This window comes from Perca fluviatilis, chromosome 17, assembly GCF_010015445.1.
Source record: "Perca fluviatilis chromosome 17, GENO_Pfluv_1.0, whole genome shotgun sequence".
In the NCBI taxonomy this organism is placed as follows: Eukaryota; Metazoa; Chordata; class Actinopteri; order Perciformes; family Percidae; genus Perca; species Perca fluviatilis.
This window is the reverse complement of record NC_053128.1, coordinates 30,865,667-30,878,864: the sequence shown is the minus strand read 5'-3', so window position 1 is coordinate 30,878,864 and position 13,198 is coordinate 30,865,667. Positions and strand designations below refer to the sequence as shown.

General features: G+C 40.2%; 1 protein-coding gene across 2 annotated transcripts in view; it reads left to right on the top strand.

The window, feature by feature from the left end:
* Positions 1-13,198, top strand: part of LOC120545655 (unconventional myosin-XVIIIb-like) — a 100,301-nt gene that overhangs the window by 69,794 nt on the left and 17,309 nt on the right. For both annotated transcript variants that reach the window (XM_039780194.1, XM_039780193.1), the window contains exons 33-38: positions 1,276-1,380; positions 4,187-4,348; positions 4,652-4,765; positions 8,519-8,635; positions 11,074-11,157; positions 12,504-12,641. In XM_039780194.1, the coding sequence (XP_039636128.1) occupies positions 1,276-1,380; positions 4,187-4,348; positions 4,652-4,765; positions 8,519-8,635; positions 11,074-11,157; positions 12,504-12,641 (720 nt within the window). The remainder of the gene's footprint in view (positions 1-1,275; positions 1,381-4,186; positions 4,349-4,651; positions 4,766-8,518; positions 8,636-11,073; positions 11,158-12,503; positions 12,642-13,198) is intronic.

Below are 13,198 nucleotides of genomic sequence, written 5' to 3'. Positions count from 1 at the left end.
TGGGTTGTTTAAGTACAGGTGATTCTTTCTGAATGTCCTTCCTCGCCTGAAAGAAAGAAAGAAAGAAAGAAAGAAAGAAAGAAAGAAAGAAAAAAGACAGAAAAATTCTTTTCACTGAATGATCCACTTAGTTTTGTTCCCCGTCTGTTTCATGATGTTATGCAACCTGTTACATCTCTTCTCTGCAGTCAGGCCCACGCACACACGCTCAAATCTAACTAAGTAAATTCACTTAAAGGTGCTGCAGGTAGGATTGAGAAGATCCAGGACTTAGGCAAAGAAATTGGAAATCGACAACTTCTCAGTCCCTTCCCCGATTTTCCGCTAAAGCCCAAACCGTCTCCTAAGCCCCTCCCACACAAGGGAGTTTGACAGAACTGCCGGCATGTCAGACAACATGTTCAATAACTAAACACCAACACAACGTTAACTTTACTCACCAACAGTAAAACGATGCTAACTAGCAGGCTAGCGTTAGCCATTTCAGCATCATATCAGACCGACCACTGTGCTAACGTTACTATCATCCTCACCAGCGTAGCTTTGTGGACTTTTGACTACTAATAACCAAGTGAAAGATAAATCATTCATGGTAATTATGTTACCTGTTGAGAGGAAATGTGGCTACGTCTGCATCGTTCTTCAGATCTTTAAAATCCTGCAGCCACACCACCTCTGAAAAGCCTCTCCAATATTCACCAGAGTTTTGGGAAACTTTTCTGCAGCTCGTGCGCGGGGAAGGGGGAGGGGAGAACGCTCTTATATGGGTGTACGTGCCTGAGCAGTGATTGACAGGCAGATACACATTTTATTTGGTTTTATTGATTTTAATCTGTTGGGTAACTAAAGTTATCAGGTAAATTTAGTGCAGTAAAAAGTACTTAATACGTAGTATTATTCCCTCTGAGATATATAGGAGTAGAAGTATAAAGTCTCAGAAAATGTAAATACTAGTAAATCTTGAGTAAATGTACTTAGTTACTTTCTACCAGTGCATACTGGACTGTAATCTTCATTTTCTTCCCTGTGTGGTTGTGTGTCTGTGTGTGTCTGTGGGTGTCTGTGTGTGTCTGTCTGAGCGTGTGTGTGTGTTGTGTGTTGGTGTCTCTGTGTGTGTGTGTGTGTCTGTCTGTGTGTGTGTGGGTGTCTGTGGGTGTGTGTGGGTGTGTGTGTGTATGTGTGTGGGTGTCTGTGTGTGTCTGTGGGTGTGTGTGTGTCTTTCTGTGTGTGTGCGTGTGCCTGTGTGTGTGTGTATATGTGTGTGTGTGTGTGTAGCTAAGGCAGTTGGAGATGCAGTTGGAGCAGGAGTACGAGGAAAAACAGATGGTGATTCATGAGAAGCACGACTTGGAAGGACTCATAGCAACTCTGTGTGACCAGGTACACACACACACACACACACACACACACACACACACCACACACACACACACACACACACACACACACACAACACACAGCCTGCATTCCTGCAGGCTCTGACTGAACGAGCGTCCGGCCAACTTTCTGACATCGTAGATCATTATTATTGTGGGTTAATGTTCTGTAGCTGATGAATATGTCAGTGCCACATTACAGGCGCCACAAAACAAGCATATGCTGCAAGGAGGCAGCGGCTAATTTAGCGCCGTGTCTCTGTCACTGTCGGGATGTAATTGGACTTCTGATGAGTGGCCGAGCTGGCATACAGAACAGCTCAAGTCCCTTCAGAGGGTTTAAGAGTGAAGAATGTGATCTTTTTTTTCCTCCAGATAATATACTATTTCAGGATAAAAGGGATGGTTCGGATGTTTTGAAGTGTGTTACAAACATGCTTCTTCTCCGTAGTCAGCGTGTTAGCTACAGTAGATGGCGGTCGGCACGACAACAGTTTGGAGAAGCAGACAGGAGTAACTACACGGAAGATAAGCTAATGTCCTGTTGTGGACGGGGGGGGCAGCAGCTAAACATATTTTAGACCCCTAAAAACATCTATAAACGCTATATTTAGAGTATTATCAGCGCTTTACCTGGCTGTCAGACAGCCCTTTACGACAGGGAACTGAAGCCGTTATCTCTGCTCTCTTCAAAGACACCAGAGACTATAACAGGGCTAGGTTTTGGGCAAGTAAGTAGGTAAGTTAGGTTAAAGGATCAGTTCAGGGCCTGTATTAGCTAAATTGTTGGAGGTAGTTAAGCAACATAAGATAAAGACAGTTATTAAAGGAGTCCAGTAATGAACTAAGTAGTAAGATGTAGTCTAATAAGGTCAATCTTTCGAGTAAGTAGGGGTAAGTATTTAGGGTAAAGGTTAGAGTTAGGCCACCAGACTCGCAGGACACATGAGTTGCTGCTCTACTGCTGCCTCCATCGGTTAGTTAGTTAGTGTTATTGTGAGATGTTGGTGTTTTAAAAGGTTAGGAACAAACAAATCTAACAATCAATTAATTTTATTTATTAATTCATTTGGTCATTTCACGTTTTCGTGTTGTAGCTTCTGCTTTTGAGTTGAACCGTCTCGGCAACCGTACTTTGGTGTTTTAAATATATGTAACGTATTTATATCTTTAACCACGATAAGAAATATATAAAATGTAAATTGTGCAAAGTGTTAAAGGACAATCCGGCGCAAAATAGACCTAGGGGTTAATAACATATGTACCGAGTTGACCGTTCTCTGGGATATGTTTTCATGCTAATCGAATGTGATGTATACTACTATCTCTGTATGGATGTGATATAATGTATAACAGCTGTATACTACTATCTCTGTATGGATGTGATATAATGTATAACAGCTGTATACTACTATCTCTGTATGGATGTGATATGATGTATAACAGCTGTATACTACTATCTCTGTATGGATGTGATATGATGTATAACAGCTGTATACTACTATCTCTGTATGGATGTGATATGATGTATAACAGCTGTATACTACTATCTCTGTATGGATGTGATATGATGTATAACAGCTGTATACTACTATCCCTGTATGGATGTGATATGATGTATAACAGCTGTATACTACTATCCCTGTATGGATGTGATATGATGTATAACAGCTGTATACTACTATCTCTGTATGGATGTGATATGATGTATAACAGCTGTATACTACTATCTCTGTATGGATGTGATATGATGTATAACAGCTGTATACTACTATCTCTGTATGGATGTGATATGATGTATAACAGCTGTATACTACTATCTCTGTATGGATGTGATATGATATATAACAGCTGTATACTACTATCTCTGTATGGATGTGATATGATGTATAACAGCTGTACTACTACTATCTCTGTATGGATGTGATATGATGTATAACAGCTGTATACTACTATCTCTGTATGGATGTGATATGATGTATAACAGCTGTATACTACTATCTCTGTATGGATGTGATATGATATATAACAGCTGTGTACTATCTCTGTATGGATGTGATATAATGTATAACAGCTGTATACTACTATCTCTGTATGGATGTGATATGATGTATAACAGCTGTATACTACTATCTCTGTATGGATGTGATATGATGTATAACAGCTGTATACTACTATCTCTGTATGGATGTGATATGATGTATAACAGCTGTATACTACTATCTCTGTATGGATGTGATATGATGTATAACAGCTGTATACTACTATCTCTGTATGGATGTGATATGATGTATAACAGCTGTATACTACTATCTCTGTATGGATGTGATATGATGTATAACAGCTGTATACTACTATCCCTGTATGGATGTGATATGATGTATAACAGCTGTATACTACTATCTCTGTATGGATGTGATATGATGTATAACAGCTGTATACTACTATCTCTGTATGGATGTGATATGATGTATAACAGCTGTATACTACTATCCCTGTATGGATGTGATATGATTTCTATCTCTGTTGTCTGTCAGGTTAAACTCTTTGTGAAACATGAACAGAACTTTCTTTTATTCTCCAGTTTGACAGTCGGTTATAACGAGAAAAGAACATAAATAAACTACTTTAACGTAGATTTTCTTTAGGGCTTTATTAGATGGTATCGGATCGGTGCATTAACTCCAGTACTTCCCGATACCGATACCAGCATTTTAGGCAGTATCGGAGCCGATAACAATACTGGTATCCGTATGGGACCATCTCTAGAACTAACCCTTGAATAAAATCGGAGGTGTCTCGTCCTGCAGGTGGGTCACAGAGACTTCGATGTGGAGAAGAAGCTGAAGCGAGACCTGAAGAGGACTCATGCCCTGCTGGCCGACGCCCAGCTGCTTCTCTCCACCGTCGACAACCCGGGGCAGAACCTTCCCGCTGGCAGCAAGGAGCAGATAGAGCGGCTGCACTGCCAGGTACGCTCACCTGTGCAGTCACCTGATGCCACGCTGTCACCTTTTGCTCAGCAGGCCGAAACGGAATCTGCGGATTATTATTGTAATGAAAAATGTAAAAAAAAAATGAAAATCCGTGGCATTTAGCGTTAACTGTTTTTCTGATGGAGAATGTTAACAAATCTGCAGAAAATCTGTGAAAAATTCTGCGTCCGTAGATTCTGTCTGGCCTTGCTAATGTGCTTATGGTGGAGAATGTCTGCTAATCAGTTTGACATACCATTTATGCAACTCTTCTCTCTCTGTCTCTGCGTCGCCAATCAGCTGGAGGAGAGCGAAGCGAAGCGGCTGGAGGCAGAGAGCCTCCAGACGACTCTCTCCCAGGAGCTGGACAACTGTCAGATTGAACTGGAAAATATCTGCAAACAGAAGAGTATGGTGAGTGTGTGCAGACAGATTAGACTAGATTAGATAGGCTTTATTCATTCCAAATTGGGAAATTTCAGTGCTACAGCAGCAAATACACAAAAGACACACAGCACACTTGTTAATTGGATAGAAGACAAGAACAACTTGCACTATAGTGCAGTATTGTGATGTGTATGAGTCTTGCGCCCATGGGCGTGCTGGTCTTACAGGGAGGTGTGTTCAGGTGCATTCTGGGCGTGCTGTTCTTACAGGGAGGTGTGTTCAGGTGTATTCTGGGCGTGCTGGTTTTACAGGGAGGTGTGTTCAGGTGCATTCTGGGCCTGCTGGTCTTACAGGGAGGTGTGTTCATGTGCATTCTGGGCGTGCTGGTCTTACAGGGAGGTGTGTTCAGGTGCATTCTGGGCATGCTGGTCTTACAGGAAGGTGTGTTCAGGTGCATTCTGGGCGTATTGCTATCTTGAGGCAGCAGGAACCAACAAAAACCTGGTCTAAAGTCAATAACGCAGCATTTCATTGTTATTTTAACAGAGCATTAGTAAAATGCTCCTAGGCTCGTGCACAGCGCGCTCACACTATGCTTGTTACACACACAGGGACGCACAGCAGCACACACACATGCAAAAGACAAAAAATGTAAATATTAAAATGTGAAATAGTGTTATGATATGATCTGCTTGCGCGCTTTGCACTTCATGCACGAGCAGATCAGTTTCTTCTCCTGAAAATCTGTCCATCATAACAGCAATGCTCCAAGGTCCAAACGCGCCTGGCTTTTAAAGGGAATGGGAGATGATCTCTGATTGGTTGATTGCATGTTGCGCCCAAAACACACCTCTGATTAATGAAGACACTAAGTACAACCCTTTAGAACCAGGCGCCCGGCACACAGACCCTTTTTTCCACCGTCAAACTAGCAAAAGTGGATTCTGCGCACTTCACAACCCTCCGTGTTGAAGTGTTAAAAAGCTTTATTGCATGTGGTAGGAACGATTTCCTGTCGAGAGCAGAGAAACATAGAGACATGCAGATGCTTCCATACGGGACAGCAGGGCTCAGTGACTGGTTAGATGGAAATAACGTGAGGGAGACGCAGCTTTCAGACCTTGAATTAGGGCGGGGGGGGGGGCTGTGTCCGAAACCAACTTTCTGAAAACCGGCAATCGGCTGTGCAGGAGTGAGAAAAAAGAGGCCAGGGTTTGAACTCCTTTCTCAGCCCTCTTATTTCATTCCTGACACCATTCTGTCATATTTTTTTTTCAGGTGAACAAGCGTGCGCAACACTATAAATGTCATCCAGGAGAGGCTGTCTGAAAATGTGCCCCGGAATCATATTTAAACAGCAGACTGGATGATGAAATCGGCGTTAATGCAGGGCCATAATTCAGAGGAAGAGAGATAAAACCGGGGAATTAGATATGCGGCCCAAATACTATATGTATAATCACTGATAGAAAACTGAGATAATGCTGTTTTATCTTTATGTTTAATAAGGAGGAGAGCTGTCGAATGCAGAAAACGTAATAAGCTGCATACTGTATGTTCACTCATTAGCATAATCTGGATATCATTTGAATAATAAACCCATAATATGCATGAGGTGATAAGGGTCGTCCAGGTGGAAATACACAGTACATACAGTAAAACTCTATATACACACACACACATATTACATGTATTGATATATTTAACCACAAACCACAAAAAAAGAAATATATAATAACTAAATTGTGCAAAGAAGCACCAGAGACACAAAATAACACCCCAAATCCCAGAAAAAGTGTTTTTTTTTCATGATATGGGCACTTTAAAGGGAATGGGAGATGATCTCTGATTGGTTTATTACATGTTACGCCCAAAAGACACCTATGAATGAATGAATGAATGAATGAATGAATGAATGAATGAATGAAGACACTAAGAACAACCCTTTTAGTCTGGGTAAACCCTGACGAACTTCCGGCAAATTTGAGATTTGCCCATTCAAGCCCATTTCCAATTTTTCCAAATCGAGGCACCAATCACAACCGTTGACCAATGACGATAGCGCAGCGACGGCGAGCAGCTTTTTGTTTTACGTTCAACATGGCGGCCCCCGAACCCGTTGATGCCGCTGTCGCTGCTACGTCACGCTGATACGTTCGTCTGATTGGTTGAAGGACCATCCGATTGCGCCCAGAGGCATTTGAGCGGCGTCCGTTGGTGACGCCCCCTTTGGAAATTGGGCTGTGAATGAAGCTTCCCCCCAGACCCCACTCTCAGTTACACCTGAGAAGGGGTCTGGTGTCAACCAGGCTACAACCCTTTTGAGCCACGCGCCCGGCGCACGGACCCATTTTTCGGCTGTTAAACGAGCAAAAAGTGGATGTGGACACGCCCCAAACGCACCTGCGCTTCACGCTGTGCGCTTAGATGGTTAAAATAGGGCCCTCAAAGTGATTAGAGATGTTTTTAGGGGTCTAAAATGTGTTTAGCTGCTCCCCCCCGTCCACAGCAGGACATTAACTTATCTTCTGTGTCTGTACTCCTGCCTGCTTCTCCAAACTGTTGTCGTGCCGACAGCCATCTACTGTAGCTAACACGCTGACTACGGAGAAGTGGCTCCTACAAACACACTTCAAAACATCTGAACTGTCCCTTTAATTCTGCTGTGAGCACACAGTAATAATTTAAGAACTCTATCAACATTTTTATAAGAGTTGCAAAGATGAATCGATTAGTTGTCAACAGTTAAATTAATCGGCAACTATTTTGATGTTCGATTGATCGGTTTGAGTCATTCTTTTATGAATGAAAACTTCTCTGATTCAAGCTTATTAAATGTGAATATTGTTCTAGTGTCTTCTCTCCTCTGGGACAGGAAACTGAATATGTTTGAGTTGTGGACAAAAACGAGACATTTGAGGACGTCATCTTGGGCTTTTTTGGGGAAACACTGATCCACATGTTTCAACATTTTCTGACATTTTAAAGACAAAAACAACTAATCCATTCATCTAGAAAATAATCAACAGATTCATCCATAATGAATATAATTGATAATAATAATAATGAAATAATTACGTGAAGCCCTATTCTTTTTTGTTATCAGTGTCAGTCTTCTCTGATCTGGATTTTTGGCAGCAAAGAACACGGTTTTGATAAAACTGGAAATGTACAGTACAGGCCAAAAGTTTGGACACACCTTCTCATTCAATGTGTTTCTTTATTTTCATGACTGTTTACATTGTAGATTCTCACTGAAGGCATCAAAACTATGAATGAACACATATGGAATTATGTACTTAACAAAAAAGTGTGAAATAACTGAAAACATGTCTTATATTTTAGATTCCTCAAAGTAGCCACCCTTTGCTTTTTTTGATAACTCTGCAAACCCTTGGTGTTCTCTCAATGAGCTTCATGAGGTAGTCACCTGAAATGGTTTTACCTTCACAGGTGTGCTTTGTCAGGGTTAATTAGTGGAATTATTTCCCTTATTAATAAAAAAGCAAAGGGTGGCTACTTTGAGGAATCTAAAATATAAGACATGTTTTCAGTTATTTCACACTTTTTGGTTAAGTACATAATTCCATATGTGTTCATTCATAGTTTTGATGCCTTCAGTGAGAATCTATAATGTAAATAGTCATGAAAATAAAAAGGAAACGCATTAAATGAGAAGGTGTGTCCAAACTTTTGGCCTGTACTGTATATGTAAATGTGTATATTATGCCCTGAAATCCAACCCAGCCTCCCCCTCTTCATGGTTTCTTGTGCGTCCAGGTGGATGAGCAGCTGGTGCTGCTGCAGCACGAGAAGGTGGACCTGCTGAAGAGACTCGAGGAGGACCAGGAAGACCTGAATGAACTCATGAAGAAGCACAAGGCGCTCATCGCTCAGGTACGGCTCACCGTTTGTCTTTCTAGCTCAGTTATTAATCGCTTTTTCATCCCCGAAATCTAATGTAGAGTATTCAGATCCTTTACCTAACTAAAAGTACTATAATAATAATAATAATAAACTTAATTTCTATAGCACTTTTCTTAACAAGGTTATAAAGTGCTTTCCAGAAAAATAGCGTGTGTGTGTGTGTGTCTAACTAGAGCTGTAACAGGTGAATGTAGCGGAGTAACTAAAGTAACTAGTAACTAAAGCTGGAACAGATGAATGTAGCGGAGTAACTAAAGTAACTAGTAACTAAAGCTGTAACAGATGAATGTAGCGGAGTAACTAAAGTAACTAGTAACTAAAGCTGTAACAGGTGAATGTAGCGGAGTAACTAAAGTAACTAGTAACTAAAGCTGTAACAGGTGAATGTAGTGGAGTAACTAAAGTAACTAGTAACTAAAGCTGTAACAGGTGAATGTAGTGGAGTAACTAAAGTAACTAGTAACTAAAGCTGTAACAGATGAATGTAGCGGAGTAACTAAAGTAACTAGTAACTAAAGCTGGAACAGATGAATGTAGAGGAGTAACTAAAGTAACTAGTAACTAAAGCTGGAACAGATGAATGTAGCGGAGTAACTAAAGTAACTAGTAACTAAAGCTGGAACAGATGAATGTAGCGGAGTAACTAAAGTAACTAGTAACTAAACCTGTAACAGATGAATGTAACGGAGTAACTAAAGTAACTAGTAACTAAAGCTGGGACAGGTGAATGTAGCGGAGTAACTAAAGTAACTAGTAACTAAAGCTATAACAGATGAATGTAGTGGAGTAACTAAAGTAACTAGTAACTAAAGCTGGAACAGATGAATGTAGTTAAAGCTGTAACAGATGAATGTAGTGGAGTAACTAAAGTAACTAGTAACTAAAGATGTAACAGATGAATGTAGCGGAGTAACTAGTAAAAGCTGGAACAGATGAATGGAATTAACTAAAGTAACTAGTAACTAAAGCTGTAACAGATGAATGTAGCGGAGTAACTAAAGTAACTAGTAACTAAAGCTATAACACATGAATGTAGCGGAGTAACTAAAGTAACTAGTAACTAAAGCTGGAACAGATGAATGTAGTGGAGTAACTAAAGTAACTAGTCACTAAAGCTGGAACAGATGAATGTAGTGGAGTAACTAAAGTAACTAGTAACTAAAGCTGGAACAGGTGAATGTAGCGGAGTAACTAAAGTAACTAGTAACTAAAGCTGTAACAGATGAATGTAGCGGAGTAACTAAAGTAACTAGTAACTAAAGCTGTAACAGATGAATGTAGCGGAGTAACTAAAGTAACTAGTAACTAAAGCTGGAACAGATGAATGTAGCGGAGTAACTAAAGTAACTAGTAACTAAAGCTGGAACAGATGAATGTAGCGGAGTAACTAAAGTAACTAGTAACTAAACCTGTAACAGATGAATGTAGCGGAGTAACTAAAGTAACTAGTAACTAAAGCTGGGACAGGTGAATGTAGTGGAGTAACTAAAGTAACTAGTAACTAAAGCTGGAACAGATGAATGTAGTTAAAGCTGTAACAGATGAATGTAGTGGAGTAACTAAAGTAACTAGTAACTAAAGATGTAACAGATGAATGTAGCGGAGTAACTAGTAACTAAAGCTGGAACAGATGAATGTAGCGGAGTAACTAAAGTAACTAGTAACTAAAGCTGGAACAGATGAATGTAGCGGAGTAACTAAAGTAACTAGTAACTAAAGCTGTAACAGATGAATGTAGCGGAGTAACTAAAGTAACTAGTAACTAAAGCTGTAACAGATGAATGTAACGGAGTAACTAAAGTAACTAGTAACTAAAGCTATAACAGATGAATGTAGCGGAGTAACTAAAGTAACTAGTAACTAAAGCTATAACACATGAATGTAGCGGAGTAACTAAAGTAACTAGTAACTAAAGCTGGAACAGATGAATGTAGCGGAGTAACTAAAGTAACTAGTAACTAAAGCTGGAACAGATGAATGTAGCGGAGTAACTAAAGTAACTAGTAACTAAAGCTGTAACAGATGAATGTAGCGGAGTAACTAAAGTAACTAGTAACTAAAGCTGGAACAGGTGAATGTAGCGGAGTAACTAAAGTAACTAGTAACTAAAGCTGGAACAGGTGAATGTAGCGGAGTAACTGAAGTAACTAGTAACTAAAGCTGGAACAGGTGAACGTAGTGGAGTAACTAAAGTAACTAGTAACTAAAGCTGTAAGAGATGAACGTAGTGGAGTAAAAAGTAAAATATTTCTCTCTGAAATGTAGCGGAGTAGAAGTAGAAAGTAACATGAAAAGAAAAGACTCAAGTAAAGTACAAGAAGCTCAACATTTGTACTTAAGTACAGTAGTAGAGTAAATGTACTTAGTTACATTCCCACCGCTGTCCCCCTTTTCTTTCTCCGGTTTAGTCGTCCAGTGATATCTCTCAGATCAGAGAGCTGCAGGCTGAACTGGAGGAGGTGAAGAAACAGAGACACTCTCTGCAGGAAGAGGTGAGCATGAGAGTGTAATTGGATTTCTGGATCCTTTGAAAGGTAATTTTCTTTTCTTTTAAACCTGGACCCTATTTCCCCACACATTGGTGTCTAAGTGACTAATGTGAACAAGAATCATCAAAATTGATCCCGTATTGAGCGAGCACGCTGAACCGGGCTGCAATGTGACCCTAAAGGACAAATGTTTGCGTCTACTAAAAGTGCTCATTTTGCTGCTGACAGACTAAGATTATTATTCTCAGTGTCTGACAACATTATGGAAAGGATCCGTACAGAGAAAAACAGTTTTGTTAGAGTTAGATCCTTTTTGTTTAAAATTAAACAGCTCCGAAATCACATTCGCCAAACCCACCAGACTCCATGTAAATAATCAGGACTTTTAGCGTGTATAGAGCCAGCATATCTCCACCAGACTCCATGTAAATAATCAGGACTTTTAGCGTGTATAGAGCCAGCATATCTCCACCAGACTCCATGTAAATAATCAGGACTTTTAGCATGTATAGAGCCAGCATATCTCCACCAGACTCCATGTAAATAATCAGGACTTTTAGCATGTATAGAGCCAGCATATCTCCACCAGACTCCATGTAAATAATCAGGACTTTTAGCGTGTATAGAGTTTTTCTTTGTGATTGTTGCGGGCAAAAATCTTTTTTTTGATGAAAAAGAGAAATAAAAGTGATTCCCCCCCCCCACAACACGCTGCTTTTCGATGATGTTCATGTCGCGTGATTACGTCACTTCATAACGTTCCCATGGCAACAGGGGAAAATGGCTGCTCTTGTGTGAAGTAAACGCAACATTTTTCAACTTTCTGCTAAGATATATTATGGGACTTTTTTTGCAACGAAAATGCGGGGGTTATGAAATCATGCAAGCACCGCATATTTTGCGTGGAAATCGGCAATTTATGCGGCGAAAGTGCGGCGTATTTGAAAAAAATGCATAAATGAAAATATGCAGACTTTGGCTGATTATGCGTTGAATTATGCGATACATTGCAGCTTGTTTCTCGCTTACTACTGGAACAATTTCAAAGATTCTCAGACATAAAAACATGGGAAAATAGGGTTGAAACCAATTGCAGTTACCCATTAGATTACATTACATTAGATATATATTACACATGGATACAAGAAATACTAAATAGGATAGAATACAAGAACAAACATACACTCCTTGTTACAGATTTCAGCTTCAGGTGGAGCACTGATTTCACATTCGCTGATGTTTCAGTGTCAGATTAATTTGGCTCTGCATGTTTTGTTTTCGGCTCCCTTCTCTCTCTCTCTCTCTCTCTCTCTCCCTCCACCCACCCACCCACCCACCCACCCATGCAGCTCCAGCAGAGTGCGTCGAGGGTGCAGTTCCTGGAGGCGTCCACTGTGGGGCGTAGCATCGTCAGCAAACAGGAGGCCCGCGTGTGCGACCTGGAAAACAAACTGGAGTTTCAGAGAGGGCAAGTCAAGAGGTTTGAGGTGAGAGAGAAACATATATATATATTATAAACGTGTAGTATTATTTTTAAAGGGAAACGCTGCAGGTGAATAGGGAAGATATTAGCTCTCCTGTTCTCCTCAAGTCAAATTTGACCTCTTATTAAAGTTTCCATGTCAGAAATTTGGGTTTGCATCAACCAAATTGCCCCAAAATAACATGGATGGTTTCATTCAACGCCATCCACAAGTAAAATGAACGACTACTTTCATTGAATTTTGGGTCTTTTATTCACTTTTATAGGATTTTATAGAAATGTTTACAGTATCCTGACTAAACATTCACATGAACCAGTCTGTGATGCACTCAACATGCTCTGATCCTAACTATTAGTCAAAATAAATCATAATTTCTGCTTTTTATCAACTCAAAAATTTGATATAATTGTTTGGCACCCTGATAGCTCAGTTGGTAGAGCGGGCACCCATATATAGAGGTTTACTCCACGACGCAGCGGGCCGCAGTAAATCTTTACCTGATGAATTTACCTGATGAAGGTCTGAGACCAAAACGTTGTTTTTCTTAATAAATTATTGCT